Here is a 25,090-nt window from a genome sequence, read left to right as displayed (position 1 = left end):
TAATAAATATGTAACAATGTAGCAAATAAAGAAAGAAATATAATTTATTAGTAATAAATTTTACAAAATAAAACAGAACCAAAACATAAAACATTTCTTACACAATTAAAAACTACTTTTGTATGTAAGTGTAAAAAATAAAAAAAAAATAATTTATTAGTTATAAATTTTACAAAAAAAAAACACAGACACAAAATACAACATTTTGCGAAAACAATTAAAAACTAGTTTTGTATGTAAATGTAATAATGTAACAAATTAAGAACAAAAAATATTTTATCCGTAAAAAATTTTACAAAAAAAAACACAAAATACAACATTATTGAAAAAATTAAAGCTACTTTTAATAAAATATTTTAAATATTTAATTACATAAGTTGTTCAAAATGACCTCCTAACATGCATGACTAAAAAGGTCATTGAATGAGTTACTTACACTACGAATCATTTGTAAATTAACACTTAAAAATACACTTTTTATTCTATTTTTCATCTCATCTCTTATTTTTGGAGGCATGTTACAACCTTCATTCTTAAAGTAACCCCAAAAAAATCGGTCCAGTTTATTAAATTCTGGTAATCTGGGTGGCCACGCTACTGGTCCATGGAAAAATGAAAATATCCCGAAAACTAATAAATTTAGACATAGGGAATGTTGTATAGAAATTAAAGTACGGTAATGGAACTTTTCGATAATGATATAAAATACATGGTGTTCTATTTAAAATGACTGAGGAAATAACGTACTTGCGTTTTGACCCTGTATTCAATATAAAGAAAATTAGCAATATCAATCATTTATGAAAATTTTGACAATAAATAAAAAATATGGCATCAATAAACCATTGCCGTTGTACTTATTTTTATTTATACAGAGAGTTGAACTTGTTACGATTTTCATATAAAATTGGATATAACTTTGTAAATGCCCTGTATAAGATACCAAACCTTTATATTTTTGTAATGGAGAAGTTAAGAAGATTTCGAATATACAATAAAATACAGGGTGTTCCATTTAAGAAAAACATAAGTTTGGTCAGCCACTATGTTTTCGCACACCCTATAACAATATAACTTATTTTGTAATGTGAAGCTCAAAGTTGGCTAGAATTTTTGTTAGTAATTTTATGGCTATCTATTACTATAACGGATCTACGGAGCTTTAACCCACTAATCAATCACCCTGTATATATATAAAACTTTTTAAATACAATAGAGACTTTTATTATGTTTGATAGTTCTTTATTGATTTTGGAATTTTTTAGACAATTATGTGAATAAAAACTTTTTGTGAAAAGAATATTTACACTAGATGGCAGCATGTTTTTTGATCCATGGTATAAAATCCCTAACATCGCTAAAAACTGTAGTATACTTCTCTACAACTTCTGCAGGTGAATTGCAATCACCCCATGATACAACGCCAATTAACGTGCCGTTTAGTTCTAGTGGTCCACCTGAATCACCCTGTAATAGATAAGGATATATAAATAGTTTTCACATTAATTGTTCATACTTTACATACTGTGTTTCAATATTTTTTATTGGAAATAACGTGTCTTGACGACGAGTTAAATGATACAATGACTGTATAATAGTATACAGGGTATCCAGAAATTCTCGAGAAACGAAGATCGGAGGTTCCTCAGGTAATTTTAAAATAGTCTGAGTAAAATGTTTGTTTTAATCACCAATACGCCGAATTGTAGAACGACGTTCTTGAGTGTATAAAAAAGATGTGTGCAGGAAACTAGTTGTGGACTGTAGAAGATATTTATTTATTTTAACATAGGTCGAATATTTCATTCTTTAATTACGCTACAAGTAATAAATTAGACCACATACATAATCCTGAAAAATGTCTCTGTCATTAATTAATTCTTCTTCTTCTTTTTGTTTTTGGTTTCGCTGCAAGGCGATTACCAGCACGATTTATAGGCGATCTTGACGTAGTCTGGCTCTAAGCCATACCAAAATCGCTGAATATGTTCTTGTAAGGAAGCTTTTGATGAGGTGTTATGATTATAATTAAATTAGATGAATTGGGTCAGGTTATGACTAAAAATTAAAACATAAATGAAATGACAAATAGCCACATATAACACGAATACATATAAACAGTTGAGCCTTGCAATTTGTAAGCTTATTTTGTTAATTGCTAGAAAACGCATTGCAGTTTATAAGCTTATTTGGTTAATTGCAAGAAAACGCATAATCACATTGATTGACTGATTCTTCCGTTAAGGAACTTCTTCTTCTTCTTCTTAGCCTTCTATCGTCCACGTTTGGACATAGGCCTCTCCCAACTCCTTCCATCGGTCTCTATCCTGAGCAACATATTTCCAATTCGTTCCGGCTACTCTTTTAATATTATCAACCCATCTCATCTGTGGTCTTCCTCTCGGTCGTTTACTTTGGTAAGGTCTCCAATGTTGTATCGTGGCATTCCAACGTTGGTCTTTTTGTCTAACAGTGTGGCCTGCAAAGCTCCATTTAAGTTTGGCAACTTTTGTTGTTATGTCCTCGACTTTTGTTTTTGATCTTACCCAGTCGCTCCTCTTTTTATTTGACAGTCGTATACCTAACGTTGCTCTTTCCATAGCTCTTTCTGTTGTAGCTAGTTTATTCATATTTGCCTTGGTTAGGGTCCAGGTTTGACACCCATATGTCATGATAGGAAGGATGCACTGGTTGAACACTTTGGTCCTCAAATATTGAGGTATTTTGCGGTTCTTAAGTATCCAACCAAGTTTTCCAAATCCTGCCCATGCTAGTCTTGCTCTCCTATTAATTTCCGCACTTTAGTTTTCTTTGTCAAGTTTCAGGATTTGGCCTAGGTAGATATATTCCTGGACTTTTTCTATCTCACTGCCATTTATAGTTATGCGTCTGGGGTCATCTGTGTTTGTCATTATTTTTGTTTTCTTCATGTTCATTTTTAGACCGACGTATTGGGAGCTGCCTGCGAGTTCCTCTATCATAATTTGCAGTTCCTCGAATGAGCTCGCTATAATCACAATGTCGTCAGCGAATCTGAGGTGATTTAGCTTCTTGCCATTAACGTTAATGCCATAGGTTGACCAATTTGTCGTTTTGAAGACGTCTTCTAGTGCTAGGTTGAAAAACTTTGGCGATATTACGTCTCCTTGTCTCACGCCTCTCTTAATAGGGATGGGATTTGTGTTTTCGTCTAGTTGTACTATCATAGTTGCATTTTCATATATATTATGTATTAGTTGTCTATATCTCGAATCTATTCTACAATTATTAATAGCTTGTTCTATGGCCCACATCTCGATACTATCAAACGCCTTTTCATAGTCTACGAAGGCAAGAAATACGGGTAGTTGGTATTCATTTGCCTTCTCTATCAATGTTCTCATTGTCAGCAGATGGTCTGATGTACTATATCCTTTGCGGAAGCTAGCCTGTTCCACTGGTTGGTAATTGTCCATTTTGTAGGTCAACCGGTTGTTAATAATTCTCATGAATAGTTTGTATACTTGACTGAGCAACGATATCGGTCTATAATTCTGTAGGTCACATTTGTCCCCTTTTTTGTGTAAAGGTATTACTAGACTTTTGTTCCAGTCTTTAGGAATCTTGCAATTATGGAGACATTTATTAAATAGCTCTGTTAGTATAGGGATTGTTACTGTCTTGCTTGTTTTCAAGAGCTCGGCAATTATACCGTCCTGTCCTGGAGCTTTATTATTTTTTAGTTCTTTTAAAGCTCTTTCTATTTCGAATCCCTTTATATTTGGTAGTACTTCTGATCCCACGTTTTTTATTTTTCTTTTGACGTTCTCCTTTGTTGATTCATTAGGCTGGCTTTGCGAGCTGTACAAGCTTTTGTAGAAGTCTTCGACTATTTTTGTTATTTTATATTTGTCCTTCTCTTCCTTACTATTGGCGTCTTTAATTTTAATGATTTTTTGAAAACCCAATGCGGGTCTTAGACATTTTAAGCCTCTGTTGTTTTCAATGACTCGCTCTATTAAGTTCTCGTTCCATTTTTGTAAGTCGCGTTTTAGTTCTTTTCTAATTGTTTTATTAAGTTCTATGTATTCTTGAGTATGGCGTTTGTTTTGCGTTAGTAGTTGTCGTCTTTCCGTCATTAGTTTTTTAGTTTCGTTGCTTATTTTGTCTTCTTTAGTACTTGTTTTCTTTGCGACCTGTAGTCCGGCTTCGAGAAGGTTCTTATTGATGTTTTTGTTAATTTCGTCAATTTCATCTTGATTATGTGAAGGATCATATTTGAACTTATCCGCTAAGACCTCTCGGAATTGCTCTTCATTTGTTTTTACTTTAAAGGCATCTATTCGCGTTGTTTTTTTAAATATTCTTTTCCTCTCTTCTTTCATGTTAATATTTATTTTTGCTCTAACTATACGATGGTCACTACCCGTTGTTACGTTGTTTATTGTTGTTACGTCTTCGAATATTCTTTTGTTGTTTGAGAAAAAATAGTCTATTTCATTTTTGGTGGTTCCGTTAGGTGCAACCCATGTCCACTTTCTGTTAGGTTTCTTTTTGTAGAAGGTATTCATAATATATATGTTTTCTTGTTCCAGAAATTCCATAGTTTTTCTCCCCTTGTGTTTCTTGTGCCGAATCCAAAATTTCCAATCTTGCTTTCAGAGTCTTCAATCTTACTTCGTTAAGGAACGTTAAGGAACTTAGAATATTGTATATAGAGAGCGATGTTTTGAAGTTCATGGAAATGAATTATGTGTATATATCAAGATTAGGAATCACATTAATCGGGCATTCAAAAAAGATGTGGTTTATATCCTCGAGACGACCACATTCACAAAAAGGATTATCTTTTATATTCATTTTATACAGATGTTATTTTGTTAAACAATGGCCTGTGCGCATTCTAATGATGGTGGTAGTGTGTAATATTGTTTCGGATAGCAACTCGATAGTTTTATTTATCGTCGGCTGTAATCAGTGATTCACATTCTAAATGAATCCACACGCTTTCAAGACTCGGCTTCTGCTATTATTGGTAAGGGGCATATTTTTGATATGGACCTCTTGAATTCACCATGGGCAGTTTTAGTAGTTACTATTCTTGATATACCATCACGGCCTGGATGTAATGTGATTATTCTGCCTAGTGAACACAGTAGCGGGTTAGTGTTCTCGTTGCGAATTAAGACTAGATCGTTGCACTTAAGAGTAATTTTGGGTTTTAACGAAAAGCTTCAGTACTTAGACCTAATACTAATTCAAGGTAAATTGCCTTAACTGCGAAACAAATAAATAAGCAAATGTAACATTTCTGAGTTTTTGATCCTCTACCTTTTTTATCCAAAATATTAATTGGCCCTGCTTAATCTACTCCTGTAATATAGAAAGGGTGATGAGCAGATACACGAGAGGAAGGGATAAGTGCCATGATAGTGACTGCTGCTATCGGCTTAGAACGATAGCATTTAATCCATGTGTGATATATTTGTTTAGCTAAATTTCTTGCATTTAGAGGCCAATACTTTTCCCTAATGAATGATAGTAACAGTTGTGGACCAGCATGCAGTAATGCTACATGCTCATGCCTAAATAATAATTTTGAAAATATATGTGAGCTAGACAAAAGTATTGGATGCTTTTTTTTTGAATACGTTAAGCTTGAATTTTGCAATCTTCCTCCTATTCTTAAAATATTTTTATTATCTAGAAAAGGATTCAAATTAAGAATTTTTGAAGTTTTGTCTAAAGGCTTGTTTGTCTTAAGCATATGAAGGGCTTAAGAAAAAGATTCTTGTTGTGATTGTTTTATGAGTATGTCCAGAGCATTAGATAATTCACAGGATGTTAAGCTACCAGATAGTTTGTGATTATTATGATTACAATTATGAATAAATCGGAAGCAATATGTCATATTACGTTTTAATCGACTAAAAGAAGAAAACTTTTCAAAGGAAATAAGTCTGTTTGCTCGAGTAGAGACTAGAGTATTAATTTAAGGTTTTAATTCTGATATTGAAATATTGAATGGGTTGCATATGTGAGTCCATATTAAATATAGTAATGAAACACAGACATACTCACAATCATTTAATTATACTTTGACGACCGGTTTCGATCTCTACAATATACAGATCATCTTCAGGTCGGCGTTACAAGTAGTTAAATGCTACAATAAGAGAAAACCTCTGTTAGAACAGTGTCTGATTGAAGAGATGTTAATAGAAAGCCAAATTTAAAAAATTTTATAAAAATTTTTTAGAAATAAAGGTTTGTAACTGTTGACATTTCAGAATATTGTTATATACAAAGGCACACCTATGAGTAAAAATGCTCATAGGCATGTATGTGCAAATGGGTGCATACAGTTTGTGAATTTGTTGAGATTAAAATTTTTTTAACCATTAAAAAACAAAATAAACATAAGCTGACTTAAATATGCTTCCAAATTCAAAGTAGTAATAATAAAAGAGATAGTAATATTGTTCTAATCTACTTACATGCCGTTACAAGGATTTCGTTGCAACTTAGTTGTTGTCATATTAGTACGTCCAATTTATGCTAATTGGTTTGTTAGGATAGTGATAGGGTAAACAGACATGTTACGTAGGTTAAAACACAGTAAGATTTCGAATTTGGAATGTTTTAATTCTGGTATGGGACCTGGTATGAATGGTTCAGAAATAGGCCATATATACTGTGGTTGACTTAACCACGAAGGTCCTGACCACCAAAGGTCAGAATGAATAATTTGATTGGGATATAATCCTCTTGTCAATAAATCCGAAGGATTTTGTTTGGTGTTTATGTAAAACCATGAATTAAGATCAGTTATTTCTTGAATTTGTTTGACCCTATTTGATACAAAAGGTTTTAAGAGATGTATTGGGGTTTTAATCCAGAATAGTACCACAGTGGAATCACTTCAAAGATGAGTAGAATCAAAGTTAATAGCTATAGAAGATTTAACTGAAGATTTAACTTGATTGATAAGTTTTGATAGAACTAAAGCTGCACACAGTTATAGCCTTGGTACAGTTAAAGTTTTGAGAGGTGCTGCTTTAGATATAGCAAGAAGTAAATAAACATTGATATGACCATTAGAGTCAATGCATCGAATATAGATGGCTGCTCCATAAGCTGCTGTTGAAGAGTCAGAGAAGCCATGAAGAATTAAAGAAGCCATATTTGAATAATTATTTGAAATTATGCATCTTGGAATTCTTAATACCTCTAGCATTGATAGTTCACGTACAAATTTGTCCCATTGAATCTGAATGGATGTAGTTACCTCTTGGTCCCAGGATAATTTTAAAGACCACAAATGTTGAATAAGGATTTTAATGATGATAATACAAGGTGCTAAAAGACCAAGAGGATAGAATATGGTAGATATAATAGAGAGTATTGATCGTTTTGAGGTTGAGTTTACTTGATTATGACTTTTAATATGGTAAATGAGATAGTCATTAGAAGGTGACCAGTAAAGTCCAAGAGTTTTAATACTGCTTCCATCTGAAAATTATACGCGATTTGATATTGAATCATATAGAATTTTAGGATTTAAGCCAGTTAAACATTCGGGTTTGTTTGATAGCCATTTGCATAATTTAAAACTTGATTGCTCCAGCAAAGATGCTACCTCATGGCAAAATTTATTTACACCATCTACTGAGTCTCCACCAGATTGAAAGTCATCGACATAGAAGTCATTTAAGATAGCATTACTAGCAGACGGATATTCTGTTTTGTGATCAATAGGTACTTGTTGCAAGGCTCTTATCGCAAGGAAGCTTGCCGATGCTGTGCCATATGTAACAGTATTTAGATTATATTCAGAGAGCTCGTCAGTAGTTGATTGTCTACAAAATATTCGCTGAAAACATCTTTGATCTGAATTTATTAGAACCATGCGGTACATTTTTTTAATGTCACTGCAGACAACTACTTGATGTTTTTGAAAACGAACTAGGATAGATATAAGATCATTTTGTATTTTAGGCCCGACGATCTGGAGATTGTTAATAGAAATGCCATTATCACTTGGGGCAGATTCATCAAAGACCACTCTCAGTTTAGTAGTAGAACTATTCTCATTCAAGACTCCATGATGAGGTAGATAATAACATTTGTCTGCTTGGTTTTGAGGTACGATTTTAGACATGTGTCCTAATTCCTCATAGTTTTTCACAAAATTCTCATATAAGATTTTAAGTGGAGCATTAGATAAGAGTCTACGCTCTAGTGTATAAAATCTTTTTAAAGCTAAGGCTTTAGAATCACCAAGTAATAAAGAAGGATCTCTTTTGAAAGGAATGTTTATTACAAATCTACCTTCCTCATTCCTAGTGGTAGTTTTAGTGAAGTATGTTTCACATTATTCTTCTTCATTATTTATACATTTGGTGTCGTGAAAAGGTTCTTCTATTTCCCAAAATTTTGTTAATTGAGATTGAAGATCAGAAGTATTAGTTAGAAAGTATTTTGTAGCAGTGGCGGCTCGTACCACTTTAAGAAGGTAGTGCCACAACTCGGGCAGCCGCCAAAATTTTTAGTGACGGATTCACGATATTGTCAAAAAAAGGTATACTGACAACAAAAACTAAAAAAAAATATGCGCGGATACTTTTATCTTATGTACATATCTTAAGTTTATTGATCTGAGGTGCCAAGCAATTGTCCAACATTGATCAAAACAGTTCCGTAAATTAATTAATAATAAAAACCTCTTAACCTACCACCAGCATTTACTGCTGATAGTGCTTGAAAATTGTTATTACGATTTAGTCTCTATTTACCAATTTATAAAAATAATTTTATTTCATTATTCACACACATGCACAAATTTTTGTAATGTCACTTTTAAAGTTTACGATATATGAAGTTCATTCTTCTATTTTTTGGTTGCAAAGTTTTCAATGACTTTATAATTAAAATTATCAATACAATTTACAAAATGCTTTTCTGCAGATAGCATACCTAAAGCACTAGGTTTCGATGTAAACATCGAAAAACAGCGTTCTGCTTCAGATGTTGATATAGGAATGGTAACTTAAATACTTAAAAGTTTAATAGTTTCTTCAAATGTGCTTTTTAAACCGATGTTTACCGATGTAAACCGATTGTCTCTACAATAAGACCGATAGCGAAACAGCCCCAGAGGTAGTACTTAATTCGTCTCGCTAATACAGTACCTACTTCTAATTCAGTTTTAAACCGAGTTTTGCTTAAAAATTAAAATTGTCTCCATGGTTCATTAAGAAATGATTCGGAGAACTGATGCTTATAAGCAGAAAACTTCTCCGATATAAATAAATTAGAAGCAACTAAATGTCCGGAGAAGGTAGACCTTTGAAAGATCTGGTACTTTGAATAATATGAACCTTTAAGTCGTTGTCTAATTCGGCGCTAAAATTGACCAGCTTCTTAAATAATATTTTAATAGAGGCATATTATGCCTCTATTTTCTGAATTTTCTTTTTCGTCGTGACCTTTTAAAGCTAACTCGAAAGCTCCACAACACCTTATAACATTTGTAGTTTTTTTTTCTAGCGAAAAACCACCAAAAAAAATTTTAAAATACTAATCTTTATTGTCAATTAATAAATTAAACTTAATAAATAATCAAAATATTATCAAAATACCCACGATCATGATGCACTAAAAGTTTAAAATACAAAAACTTTTTAACAGAAAATATACATAATAAAAGCGACAAACCAGCACGTAAAGAAACTCAAAATAAATAGACCTGGCTTCATACCCTCGTGTCTGGCACAGAGATTCTAATGTTAAGGTATACTAATAGTCCAATATAGCACTTTCTCTGTCACTTACATATAATGCTCGTAAAATCTTTCTCTCTTTACTCGTGCCAGTACTGACTTCGGCGCGAAGGAGATTCTCCTGTCGAATACTCTCCGCTGTCGGCAGGGATTGTATTGCGCCCATAGTTGCCATATTTTATATAATTTATGAAGATCAAAAGAAATACACACAAAAAAATTAAAAAGTTTTATATGTTTATGGATAGTTAGCAAGGTAGTGCCATGGCTCTATGGCACTACCTCACGGGCCGCCACTGTTTTGTAGGTATGTTGTTTATTATTGGAGATGGAATAGTTCCAGAAATGATCCAGCCTAAAGCTGAGTTTTGAAGAATAGGCAATTTGGGTTCTAATCGGATGCTACCATCCCTGAGAAGTTTGTAGAATACTTCTACACCTAGCAATAGGGTAACGGGTACAGTTGTTGGCCGGTCACTAGTGATTGGCCACTTTCACAAAAATCCGAAATATTAAGATTTTCAGAAAGTATAAGGAAATAAATGCATTTGCATTGCAATTCGGCAACATTGCTATATATTTGGTGTAGCCATTATCTCTCTCAGTTAATATTGTCTAGTTGTGACGGCGTGTGTTGTTCGAAGCTTAACAGGTGCATCCAGTTTTAAGAGTTTTTTAAAGAATTTGTTAAGGAAGGCAATTCATGAGGTGAGTTATCTTGGCTAATAATATTGTGTATCTGCTTATATTAATGTTTTGTGGCGATTTAGTGGGGTACATCTTACATTATCGGTGGTTTTAATAGTAAGGTTATAATTTTTTGGCGGTAAATTTTAGTGGCCAAGCACTGTATCTTAAATTTGTCCGCGTTATAATGATTGGCCTACCGGCCAATTACTGTACCTACTTTAAATTAAAATATTTATTATAATTTAGGTTCTTTTAGCTTAGTTTGGTCCAACACAACATATTTCAAGCGTTTTTTCTTATTTTTTATGGCAATAACCAGTGGTTGGCAGACTGCCAATCACTAAACCACAGGGTGGCCAATAACTGTAATGTGCAATAAGAATATATTTTTTGTCCGGATTCGTTTTTCTAAAATTACAATTATTTTAGTTTTTGTAAAATTAGTGCCAATGCGGGCAATCTCAATCAAATTTGAAACGTCCGTATTGTAGCTAACATTATTAGATATTAGATACTATTAAATGATTTTTATTTTTAGAATCAAAAATGCCAAATATCCGGAAAGATAAAACGTATCACAAAAAATATACAGAACAAGACCTTCAGTCTGCTTTTCAGGCCATAAAAAATGGCATGAGCCAACGGAAAGCCGCTGAACAATTTAATGTGCCAAGAGCAACACTGCAGTTTAGAGCAAGCGAAAAATTTAATGAAAAAACTACTCTTGGTCCCAATCCTATTCTTTCTTTGGAGGAAGAGAATCGTTTAAAGAATTGGATCGTAACATGCCAAGACAAAGGTTTTCCAGTAAGAGTGGAAGATATACAAGACTCGGTTAATGGTTTTCTTGACGCAAATCCACGAGCTAATCCTTTTACTGACAATCGGCCCGGAAGAGGTTGGTATAGATCCTTTTTAAAGCGACATCCATATTTAAGCGAGTGAACTCCAGAAGCGGTAACAGCAGCAAGTTCAGTTGTGTCTGAAAAAGATATAAGAAAATGGTTCACCGGTGTTCAAGAATATTTGCATCGTAAAGGTTACATTGATATTCTTCAAGACCCTTCACGTGTTTTAAATGGGGATGAAACCTGCTTCCTCCTGTGTCCCAAAAATAAACGAGTGTTGGCTGTAAAAAGAAGCAAAATGTATATCAAATAGAACATCACTCCAAAGTTAATTTGACGGTTATGTTTACGTTTGCAGCGTCTGGAGAAATAACAGCACCGATGATTATTTACCCATACAAACGACTTCCTAGCAATGTTATAAATTCAGTTCCTCGAGAATGGGGCATAGGCTGTAGCGATACGGGATGGATGAAGAATGAAAACTTCTATGAATACATAGGAAACGTCTTATATAAGTACCTAGTTGCAAAAAACACTAAATTTCCAGTCATTTTGTTCGTTGATGGACATAAAACTCACTTAACCATTCAAACCAGTGAAGTTACAAATTGTTTTAGTGGCATTATATCCCAATGCGACCAGAATTATACAGCCTGCAGATGTTGCTGCATTTAAACCATTAAAGGCAAATTGGAACCGGGCAGTATTAAAGTTCAGACGAGAAAACCCAAACTCAGTAGTCACCAAAGAGAATTTTGCATTAGTATTATGCACAGCCATTAGTCAATTAAAATCAGATTCCATAATTAATGGCTTTCAAGCATCTGGATTGTATCCATGGAACCCTGAGGTAATAGACTATTCCAAATGTTTAGGAAAGAACAAAGACCCGAATAAAGGTATTAATCACACTAGTTCAATGACAAAATCAATAACATATGAAGATTTTGTACACACAGTTGGAGCCGAGAAAATACTAGAATTTCAAAGTTTGGATAATTCAGAAGAACTAAATGGAGGTTCAAAATTGCTGTTTAATATATTTAATTTATTTAAAAATACCGTAGATATACACACAATTCAGACTACAGAGACAGGTGTTATCACAGATGATATACAAGATATCATCACAGAAAATCATATATCTTCAGATCTTACACTTAAACCTGTAGGTGGCAATGAAATTATATGCCACATACAAGATATTCCTGTTATTACAGAAGACAATCTACTTTCTGATTTTCTAGTTCAACTTCCCGAAAACGGTGATATTATATATAATTTAAAAGATGCTACTGTCACAGAAGATACAATGACTTTAGATATTCAATCGACATCCGATTTTTTGCCTTCAGTAAATCAAGACAATTCATTATATAAATAAATTGACACCTCAATTGACAAATTCTTTTTTGGCCAAAAACCCCAAAAAGACAGGGTAAAAAGCAAACAGAAAGGTTGCCTTTCGTGCTCACTTCTTCAGATCGTCAAAATGCAGAGAGGCGTAAAATTGAAGAGAAAGAAGAACAAGAAAAAATAAAATTAGAACGAAAACAAAAGTGAATTGACGCAAAATCAAACAATAAAGGTAAACAAAATAAAGAAACCAAGAAGAAAGTAATAAAAAAAATTGCCACAAGAGCCAATTCCGAGAGCAAAAAATGTCAAAATGTTGTGAAGAATAAAGAAAATGTTACACTAAGTACAGGAGATATTGTAGATACAAATACTTTTAAAGCAGACACACCTCTTGATCATACAATTAAAAGCACTACTTTGGGAAGTGGAGTTAGAGTACATATACCAGAAGTGACTAACCTCAAAGAAAACCACGAACTGTCACAGAACCAATTTCCTGATTCCGTAGAGGAAAACGCTAGTCCACCATCAATTGATAACGTATTTTTTGATGTCTCCAACAATAAGAATTCATCAAATTTGAGGAATACTTCCCAAAGCAAATGTACAAATTTGGAAACCACCAAAGAAAAACGTGCTGGTGATTCGGCTAAAAGAAAGTTGTTTTTCGAAACAGAGGGATATCCAGAATATGAAAAAATACAAATTCTCTCAGATATATTGGTGAAACAATCAGACAACACCAACATACCTGTAAATAATAATCTTTTGTATACAGGATTGTGCTCTTCTTGTTCCTATAACATTTCTAAATCAAAAGTTGGAATAAAATGTTTATTTTGTGTCAGAGGCTACCATATTGGTAGTTGTGTTAAGAAACAACAAGAAATTGAAAATATAAATAGTTTTGTGTGCCCTAACTGCACAAACAAAAAAAGAAAATTAGGAATTTTATGAGTGGCTAATAACTGTAATTCTATATGCCAATAACTATGTTTGCATGGCCAATAACTGTGTAATTTTGTATGTTTTTAAATTTGTGTTAATTTTTTATATACATTATTATTTTTTATTAAAATAACCTGTTTTTATAAAATTTGATGTTTTATTATTATTAAAAAACCCTTACAAAATATTTCACTTTAAAATATACAAATTTACAATTTTAATTCAATTTGAAATCCCTTAAGTGGCCAATCACTGTACCCGTTACCCTATGTCAATATCAGCTGGTTCATAAAAACCTGGATCAGCTAAGGAGATTTTAGAAGGCAATTGAATTAATGATGGCTCAATTGGGGTACTTGGTATTTTGCTACAGATACTTGGTAACATCAAACATGATGTTGTATGCCTAAACTCACTGCATAAAGAAAAAATGAACATCGATATTTTACAGGAGTAAATACTTGATTTATATCGGAAATATTTGCTTGTGTATTGTACAAAAGTATTTTAAGTTTATCACACAAATTTTTAGATATGAAATTTGATTGACTACTTAAATCTAAAAGTACCCTGCATACATGCAAATTATCTGATGAATCTTTGACATTTATTAAAGGAGTTGAAAGAAGTACATTATTTATGTGTGCATGATTGCAGCCAATATTAGAATAATTATTTGTGAGCTCTAGTGTGGAGGCAATTATTGTCGCGTTAATTTCATTAAAACACGAACACAATAAGATATATTTGAACTAAATTAGTAAATAATATCTAAATATTAGTTTATTGCATGTATTATAATTACTTTAAGGCCATATTAACATATTATCTAAATTAAAACTCGTGCGGAAAAGTAAAAACCGCGTGCGGAAAAGTAACATGCGTGCGGAAAAGTGAAACTTTCTAAACTAAAATGCGTGCGTTAAAGTAGACATTTTTGCACGCCCGTAGAAAAAATCTTTATTTTTGTGTTTAAAAAAGTATTTAGTATCAAAAATAAGGAAATTACCATCAAAATAAACTTGGTCTCTTTTTTTGGTAAATATGAGCTTCCGGGCTTCCAGCTTATGTTTAAATGTCCAAAAATTAGTCAACTTTCCAAATATTCACTTTTAAAGGGTCCGGTCGTTTAGACACAGCGATAAATCAAGCAACTTATCGATATCAATCGAGTTTTTGCAATCTATCGTTGTGTGTAATAGTCTCACCCGTTGTCCTAGGTGAGCGACGGAAAACGACGCGACGCGATGCGATGCGTTGCGATGCGATGCGACCAGTAATTCACGCGACGTGTGGCTTATGTAGCGTCGCATCGCGTCGCTTTCCACCACTCAAACCAGGACAAAGGTGACGATGTCAATTCATTCCTAATCTTAAGTATGGGGAAGTATACGGCAGTTTTGCTGTAAAATTCATATTAAATACTTAGCTTTAAAAAATTCCATAAACGAAGACGAAAGACAACAAATATCATATATTTAGAGCGAAATAAATTTGGAGAGTTTCATCATTTATATTCGAAATTAATAAATAATCCACGTCGGTTTAAAATGTATTGTGGCTTATTACCATGCACTTTCGATTATATTATTGCAGCTGTTAAACCCAGTACATATTCAAATGTCAATAAGTAATTTTCAAAAACCAATTTCTATTGAGAAGACGCTGTTACTGGCTTTAAAGTATGTTAATGAAAAAACACTGGTATAATACTATACATATTAGTTTTTATTTATTTAATAAACTATTGAGTAGCATAATTTGAATTGAAAAAAGCAACTTGCACTTGACACTGCAAGCTTGACACTGACACTGCGTCGTGTCTCGTCGCGAACAATCGCGAACAAAACAAATTCGCACTTCGTCGCGTCTTGTCGTAGACTGATTAACCCGAAAACGTAGGCCACACACAAATACAACCATTACTTGATATTTTCGCGTCGCGTCGCGTCGTGTCGCGTTGTCGCGTTTGTCGCTCACCTAGGACAACGGGTAAGAGCTGGGAGCGGATTTTGTGCGTGATGAGTAATATGAAAAAACTATATGGGGATATGTGGAATTAGTTGTGTACATTACTTTCCCCAACGGCCGGAAACCAGAGTGGGGGCCTAGGCTAGATATAAGGGGTCAAAGTCGGGGATTTTATTATTTCTTTTGTGACGCTTTTGATAGAGATAGTGCGCCAAAATTTGAGAAAAAGTAGGTCATGACGTAACTAATTAAAATCTCCAGGATCGGAAACCTGCGTGGCCGACAAAGGGGTGGAGGAAGGGGTGAATGTAAAAATTATAATTGGGTGTTTTGTGACGTTCCTGATCGAGATAGTGCACCAAAATTTAGGAATAAATAGACCATGACATAATTAAGTAAAATCCCTAGAGCCGGAAACCAGATTGGGGGACGTGGGTAGTTATAAGGGATTAAATTCGCGGTTTTTATTATTTTTTTTGTGACGCTCATGATCGAGATAGTGCACCAAAATTCGGGAATAACTAGTTCATGACGTAACTAATTAAAATCTCCAGGGGCGAAAACCTGCGTGGCCGACAAACGGCTGGGAGAAGGGGTGAATAAAAAAATTATAATTGGGTTTTTTTGTGAGGTTCCTGATCGAGATATTGCACCGAATTTGGGAATAAGTAGACCATGACATAACTAAGTTAAATCCCCAGAGCCGGAAACCAGAGTGGGGGACGAGGGTAGTTATAAGGGGTCAAAGTCCCGGTTTCTATTATTTTTTTGTGACGCTCATGATCGAGATAGTGCACCAAAATTTGGGAATAAGTAGGTCATGACGAAGTAAAATCTTCACGGGTGAAACGCTGCGTGGCCGACAAAGGGGTGGGGCAGGGGTGAATTTAAAAAATATAAGGGGTTTTTACGACGTTCGCGATGGGGATAGTGCACCAAAATTTGGGAATAAGTAGACCATGAGGCGGAAACCATAAGTAAAATCTTCAGAGGCGGAAACCAGAGTGGGGGACGAGGATAGATATAAGGGGTCAAAGACGCGGCTTTTATTTTTTTTGTGACCCCCATGATCGAGATTGTGCACCAAAATTTGGTAATAAGTAGGTCATGGTGTATCTAAGTAAATTCTCCAGGGGCAGAACGTTGCGTGGCCGAGAAAGGGGTGGGGAGAGGGGCGAATATAAAAAATATAAGGGGATTTTTGCGACGTTCGTGAATGAGTGCACCAAAATTTTTTTATAAGTAGACCATGACATAAATAAGTAAAATCCCCAGAGCCGCAAACCAGAGTGGGGGAGGAAGGTAGTTATAAGGGGGCAATGTCCCGTTTTTTATTATTTTTTTGTGACGCTCGTATCCGAGATAGTGAAGCAAAATTTTTGGGTAGGTAGATCATGACCTAACTAAGCAAAATCTAAAGGGCTGGAAACCAGAGTTGGGGATAAGGGTATTTTTAAGAGGTCGAAATCGCAGTTTGTATTGTTATTTTGTGACACATCACAACATTTGTCCCCCACGCAGCGTTCCGCACCTGGAGATTTTACTTGGTAATGTCATGATCTACTTATTCCCAAATTTTGATGCACTATATCGATCACGAACGGCAAAAAACCCCTTATACTTTTATACTTACCCCTGATTTTGGTGCACTATATCCATCATAAGCGTCACAAAAAAAATAAAAACCACGAATTTTACCCCTTATAACTACCCTCGTCCCCCACTCTGGTTTCCGGCTCTGAAAATTTTACTTAGCTATGTCATGGTTTACCTATTCACAAATTTTGGTGCACTATCTCCATCACGAACGTCGCAAAAAACCCATTATATTTTTTATATTCACCCCTGCCCACCCCTTTGTCGACCACGCAGCGTTCCACCCCTGGAGATTTTACTTAGTTAGGTCATGACCTACTTATTCCCAAATTTTCATGCACTCTCTCGAACATGACCGTCACAAAAAAAAATAATAAAAACCGCGATTTGACCCCTTATCACTACCCTCGTCTCCCACTCTCGTTTCCGGCTCTGGGGATTTTACTTAGTTATGTGATAATCTACTTATTCCCAAATTTTGGTGCACTATCTCGATCAGGAACGTCACAAAAACCCCTTAGAACTTTTATATTTACCCCTGTCTCCATCCCTTTGTCGGCCACGCAGCGTTCCGCCGCTGGAGATTTTAATTAGTTACGTCATGGCTTACTTATTCCCAAATTTTGATTCACTATCTCGATCATGAGCGTCAGAAAAACAATAATAAAACCGCGATTTTGACCCCTTATAACTACCCTTATCCCCCACTCCGGTTTCCGGTTTTGGAGATTTTACTCAGTTAGGTCATGGTCTACGTATTTCCAAATTTTGGTGCACTATCTCCATCACGAACGTCGCAAAAAACCCCTTATATTTTTTATATTCACCTTTGTCCCACCCCTTTGTCGGTCACGCAGCGTTCCAGCTCTGGATATTTTACTTAGTTACGTCATGACCTACTTATTCCCAAATTTTGATGCACTATCTCTATCAAGAGCATCACAAAAAAAATAATAAAAACCGGGACTTTGACCCCTTATATCTACCCTCGGCCCCCATTCTGGTTTCCGGCTTTGGGGTTTTACTTAGTTAGGTCATGTTCTACGTATTTCCAAATTTTGGTGCACTATCTCGATCAGGAACGTCACAAAAAACCCAATTATAATTTTAATATTCCCCCCTTCCCCCACCCCTTTGTCGACCACGCAGCGTCCCGCCCCTGGAGATTTTAATTAGTTACATCATGACCTAGTTATTCCCAAATTTTGGTGCACTATCTCTATCAAGAGCATCACAAAAAAATTAATAAAAACCGCGATTTTGACCCCTTATATCTACCCTCGGCCCCCACTCTGGTTTCCGGCCGTTGGGGAAAGTAATGTACACAACTAGTTCAACATATCCCCATATAGTTTTTCCATATTACTTATCACGCACAAAATCCGCTTCAATCTCTCCGACTATAAATGGTGCATCGCAGCGACTTATCAAAGTTGGAGTTGGATTGAAGATGGTATCGGATTGCATCAACTTATTCTAACGATCGAAGTTTTTTTATCTCACAATAAGTTTTTTTAATTTATCGTCGTGTCTAAACGGTACCGCGATTTATCGGAATTGTAGTTGGGTTGCTTCAATTTGGGAGAAACTTACCCAATTAGAATTTATTTACATATCCAATTAAATGGATACCATTTATTTCATAAATAGAAGAATAGAATACAAGCGTTCGAAATGTGGTGTTACAGAAGAATATTGAAAATTCAGTGGGTTCAAAGGATTACCAATGTTGAAGTGCTACGACGTTTAAATAAGGAGTAAGAAATTATAAAAAGTATAAAACTAGAAAACTGGAATATTTGGGTCACATTACCAGAGGAGAAAAATATGAGTTGCTGAGAATTATTATGCAAGGAAGGATCCAAGGAAGAAGAAGCATAGGAAGAAGACGCATCTCCTGGCTGAGGAACCTTAGAGAATGGTTTAAATGTAGTTCAGTACAACTATTCAGAGCAGGAGCGCACAAAGTGACCATAGCCATTATGATATCCAACCTCCGATAGGAGAGGGAACTTTAACAAGAAGAATTTATTTGATAATGCTTATAATTTGATACTATGTGGCTTTGTCAATTAATCGACAATAATATAATACTTTTATCAACTATAAGAATCATATGTACAGGGTGATTTATTAGTGGGGTAAAGCTTCGTAGATCCGTTATAGTAACAGATAGCAATAAAAGGTAATAAAAAAATTGTAGCCAACTTTGAGATTCACATTTCAAAATTAATAAGAATGTTATAGGGTGTTCGATAACATAGTGGCAGATCAAGATTATGTTTTTTTTTAAATGGAACACCCTATATTTTATTTTATACTCGAAATCATCTTAACCTTCGGATGACCAAGCGGGGGAAATTATGACCCCAGCGTATGTTTTTCTTTAATAAATTCAAAAGTATTTTCAATTTTTAACTCATTATTTTTTTATTTGACTTTAATATCATCCTAGATATCCTCATATTTTGAAATAAAAAAAATTTCCTATATTTTACGAATAAAAAATATATTCTGGAGTTGATGTTTAGTAAAATAGCGTCTATTATGTGTAATTCCAATTAGTTTTACGCTAATGACGTCGACTTTGCAAAGTAACAAGACACTTACTCAACATGCACACTACACATGACACTAATACTCATGTTGTGACTGGCTGAATGACATAAAGTCCGTGCCATAAAAAAAAATTAAAAATTAAAAAAAACTTCATTTTTTTGTTAATTGTCATTTTTGACATTTTTGACCTGGGGTTATTTTCCCCCTTGGTCATTCGTGTAACAAAAAAAGGTTTGTCATCGGAAGGTTAACTTCTCTATTACAAAAATATAAAGGTTTGTTATGTTATACATGGGTTATAACGGTTATACATGATACTTACAAAATTATAACCAATTTTATATGAAAATCGTAACAAGTTCAACTCACTGTATAAATAAAAATAAGCACAAAAGCAATGGATTATTGATGCCATATTTTTTTATTTATTGTCAAAATTTTCATAAAGGATTAATATTGCTAATTTTTTTATATTGTATACAGGGTGAGTCAAAACGAAAGTAAGTACATTATTTTTTCAGTAATTTTAAATGGAACGCCCTGTATTTTATATCACTATCGAAAAGTATCATTACCGTATCTACTTTAATTTTTATAAAACATTCCCTATGTCTAAATTTATTAGTTTTCGAGATATTTACATTTTTCAGAGCAAATTATTAATTACGGGTCTAAAACTTTCCAAAATTTGAGTAAGCCATCACTGGATTGTCTAAAACTGACAATGTATGATTACTGATTATGGTAGGGAAGCAAAGTATGCTAAATGTGCAGTCACTCGAGCGCTGTGGGGACCTATTGGGTTGTGATTATTAGGTCCTAAAATAAAAAAAAGTTAAGTAAAATTTTCCATTTTATTGCTTGCCATTGTTTAATTTAATTTTCCATTTCCAACAATCGTTTTTTCCGATTATAGCGCCATCTATCCATAATTCGAAAAAATGTTTCGAATAAAAGTTGTTTATTTTTACGAGAATCCAAATCTCTAATAACAATTTGTGACTTCCATTTAAGATTTTAAAGTAACCCCTTACCCCACCTCCGTGGGGGGTCATGTTTGGTACCATTCGAAAGATTTTTTAAAAATATAGAATACATTTATTTTGCAGTTTTTCGATCTGATGTTTATTTTGCGAAATATCGCGTCATCTCTAATTAAAATTTTAAATTTACCCCCATCCCCCTCAGTGGGGGTCATGTTTGGTATCATTCGATAGATTTTTGAAAAATATGGAACATGTAGCTTTTATAGTTCTTCGATTTGACGTTCATTTTGCGAAATATTCGCTTTTGTTGTGAAACAATTCTCTTTTTTTCGCTCAAATTGTCAGATTTTTGAAATATACACTCTTTTGCATGTACTTAACTTACCTTATCTTAATCTGACAATTTCGAGTATTTTTAAAGATATATTTTTCTTTCGGGCCCCCATTAACGAACCCCCCTGTGTTAAGAGCCAATATATGGTAGAGGTACATCTGTAGGGTACCAGGTACCATCGGACGCGCTCGAGTAACTGCAAAAATCCCCGCTTGGGCTCCCCTACCATTATCAATCTGGTAATAAATGTAACAATGTAGCAAATAAAGAAAAAAAACATTATTAGTAATAAATTTTACAAAAAAAAACACAACCACAACATACTTACAAAATTTTTGAAACAATTAAAAATTACTTTTTTGTGTAAGTGTACGAAAAAAGAAAGAAAAAAAACACAAAACAAACATTTTGTGAAAACAAATAAAAACTACTTTTGTATGTAAATGTACCAATGTAACAAAAAAAGAATGAAAGATAATTTATCAGTAAAAAATTTTACAAACAAGACATGAACACCAAACGTAATGAACACCTAAAGTAATTACAATGTTGTTCAAAATGACCACCTAACACATTATATGCATGCCTAAAAATGGTCATTGAATAAGTTACTTACACTACGAAGCATTTGTAAATTAACACTTCGAAATACAATTTGTATTCTATTTTTCATCTCCTCTCTTGTTGTTGGAGGCATTTTATAACCTTCATTCTTAAAGTAACCCCAAAAAAACCAGTCCAGTTTATTAAATTCTGGTGATCTGTGTAGCCACGCTACTGGTCCATAGAAAAATGAAAATATCTCGAAAACTAATTTAGACATAGGGAATGTTGTATACAAATTAAATTACGGTAATGGTACTTTTCAATAGTGACGTAAAATACAGGGTATCCCATTTAAATTTTACTGTGAGAATAATGTACTTGAGTTTCAACTTACCCTGTATTAGATATAAAGAAAATTAGCAATATCAATCATTTTTAAAAATTCTGACAATAAACAAAAAAATATGGCAGCAATAAACCATTGCCGCTGTGCTTTATATTTATACAGTGTGTTGGAAATCCCATAAAATTGATTTGGTTGTGTGAATAGTTCGAAATCATATCCCTTTTTACCCTTGCCGACGCCTGTGTTGTTTCTTGCTAGCATGTTATCGAAATTAACATGTGTCGCGAAGAAGATCGGACGCTTACCACTTGAGATCCAAGAATTCTTCCTCTACGCCTACGATATAAGGAAAGAAATGCATTCGAGACTTCGGGAAGTGTACATACGCGAAATATTGTTGGTTTTAGCGAACTAGATGTGATCAAGGAGGAATTTTTAAAACAGCATACAGGTATTATTAATAATGTTTTGTCAGTACCGGCTTTTGATACGGGGGACGAAGAGAAAGTCCGAGAATTATTCTTGGATCTATTCTACAAAATAAAAAAATTTAACGCGGAATTCTTCGGGTCACAGCCTGAAAGTCCAGGTCCAGCGTCTTGTGCTTCAGGTGGAGCTCATCCATGTCACATGCGTCTGCCCAGGATAGAGCTCCCTCGATTTCAAGGAGATTTCCGAAATTTTGCATCCTTTTTAGACATGTACAATTCGATAGTGCATAACAATGCAGCCCTAGGAAACGTAGGAAAATTCAAATATTTGAAAGGTTGTTTAGACGGCACTCCGCTTAGTTTGATTCGAAATTTGCCCATAACTAACGAGAATTACCAAGTGGCTTACGGTTTAATCGTTAAACGGTACACAAATGTTCGCCGTTGTGTGACCGCCCATTGGGACGCGATAATGGGCGTTCAACAAATCTCCGCGGTAAACTCTAAAAATCTGGCGAAATTGGTAGACATATTTTTGGAAAATTTAACCGCATTGAAAACCTTAGGCCTTCCCACCGAGCATTGGATTTCATTATGTTCCACTTGCTTTTGTCCAAATTAGATGTTGATTCCATTAAGTTATTTGAGTTGGAAAATAAATCTAATAAATTCTGTCATTCAAAAAATTAGTAGCGTTCATCGAAACACAATACATAGCTTATGATAACTTAGTCAGTAGTACAGGTGAGGAAAAGAAGTCGTCGCGGGTCCCAACTAACACGGAGCCAAAGGTCAACTCGAAATACCAGGCGAATGATTCAAGACAGAATCGTAGTAGCTCGTCGTTCGTGACAAATTCGTCATCAGTATGTTGCGCTTTATGCAAACAACGCCATTTTCTCAACCGGTGTTCGTTTTTCTTGAAAAAATCACCAAAAGAGAGATATCAGTTTTGTAGAGAGTCTTCTTCTTGTTTTAATTGTCTTAATCAAGCTAACCATTCAGTCAAATCTTGTCTTAAATCCTTCAAATATATTAAATGTAGTAGACATCTGCATAATAGTTTGTTGAACTTCGATAGAAACTGTTGAAATAGTCAGTCGTTCTCAGAAAATAATAGTGCAGGGACATCGGGAATCGAATCGTCTCCTGAAGTATCCCATTGTGTCGCTAGTTTTGTAGAAAAGAAAATGAAACCAAAAAGGAAATCTTGCTCGGTACTGCTTTGGTTCATGCAATTGACAGTAAAGGGTGTAAACAACCCTTGAGATGTCTTCTTGATTTGTGTTCGATGAGTTCGATCATTAGTCGAAAGGCTGCCAATCGATTGGGATGGTCTAAAACTCCTTGCTCGTTCGAAATTAATGGACTCAATTCGATGCAAACGAAACTGAATCAGGGACAAATAAATTTCTCTATCCTACCTCGTCATCAGGAGTCACCGGTGTTTCATTTGGAGGCTATTGTTACAGATAGGGTTTGCTCGGATTTTCCCACCACCAAAATAGATGTTTCTGCTTGGAATTATATTAAAAATATGAAGTTAGCTGATCCCAAATTTAATTGTAGTCAATCTGTCGATTTGTTAATTGGTTGTATTATATTTTCGAAGGTGTTGTTAGAGTGTAAAATTGAAGGTAAACTGGGATAACCTGATGCTCTAAATACCGTTTTTGGATATATTTTGTTAAGACCAACTAGCACACCCAACCTTTCGTCAACGTCGCTTGTTTGTCTTTCAAATGTAGAAGACTCACTAGATTCTTCGTTAAGGAATTTCTTTAGAACTGGAAAATATACCGGAAGAGCCAGTCTCAGAACCGGAAGACGTTCTGTGCGAAATCATTTATCGGGAAATGCATAGTCGGGACGTCTCAGGGAAATATGTCGTGTTATTGCCTTTTCGTGAATCACCGCCTTTTTTAAGAGATATATATGATGTTGCTTTAAACAGATTAATTTCATTAGAACGTCGCTTGTTTCGTCAGCCTAGTTTGCAAAAGGAATATTCGTCCCTGCAGAAGTATATTGGTTTAGGTCATATGCAATTGGTCCCTGAGGTCGAAAAGACAAAGGAAAAGTGTTATGTTCCACATCAATGCACTGTTAAATCGGAAAGTGTCTCTACTAAAACTCGAGTGGTATATAATGCGTCTCAGAAAAGTCCAAGGCTTGGTAAATCGTTAAATGATTGTTTATTAATCAATCCTAAGCTACAACAGGACATCATCTCGCTTTTGTGAAATTTTAGACTTAATCGTTTTGTGTTGTGTGCAGATATTCGTCAGATATATCGTAATATTTTAGTAGTTCTTGAGCATACAGATTATCAACGTGTGTAATGGAGATTTTCTAGCCTTGAGGAGATTCAGGAATATCGATTTATATTCAGGAATATCGAAGGCTCTCGTTTTCCTAAAGCCGCCTCGATTGTTTGTAATCCTTCGTAGATTGATGATTTTGTTTTCGGTGCTTCGACGCTCGAAGAAGCACAAAGTTTAGTTGAAGAATTAGCCCCTTTGTTGAAGTTAAGTTGCAGTCAAATTGCAGGATGTCCCTTGTACTAAAAGATCGTTTTAATCCGAATTAGCTCGAATTTATGACCCTTGTGGTTATCTAACACCTATTACCTTTTTTATCAAATATTTAATCCAACGACATTGGGCAACTGGTCTTGAATGGGATGATCGTCCTCCCTCAGAAATTATTCGT

General features: G+C 34.4%; 1 protein-coding gene across 1 annotated transcript in view; it reads right to left on the bottom strand.

Annotated features, from left to right (window-relative positions):
* Window positions 1–1,220: 1,220 nt before the first annotated feature.
* LOC126892896 (trypsin-7-like) overlaps window positions 1,221–25,090 on the bottom strand; it is a 69,857-nt gene continuing 45,987 nt past the window's right edge. Inside the window, exon 4 of the mRNA XM_050662728.1 lies at window positions 1,221–1,467. Coding sequence (XP_050518685.1) covers window positions 1,309–1,467 — 159 coding nt within the window. The 3' untranslated portion in view covers window positions 1,221–1,308. The remainder of the gene's footprint in view (window positions 1,468–25,090) is intronic.

Source organism: Diabrotica virgifera, chromosome 1 (assembly GCF_917563875.1).
Source record: "Diabrotica virgifera virgifera chromosome 1, PGI_DIABVI_V3a".
NCBI classification, from domain to species: Eukaryota; Metazoa; Arthropoda; class Insecta; order Coleoptera; family Chrysomelidae; genus Diabrotica; species Diabrotica virgifera.
The sequence above is the reverse complement of the archived record's forward strand: the minus strand, read 5'-3'. Positions and strand labels throughout refer to the sequence as shown.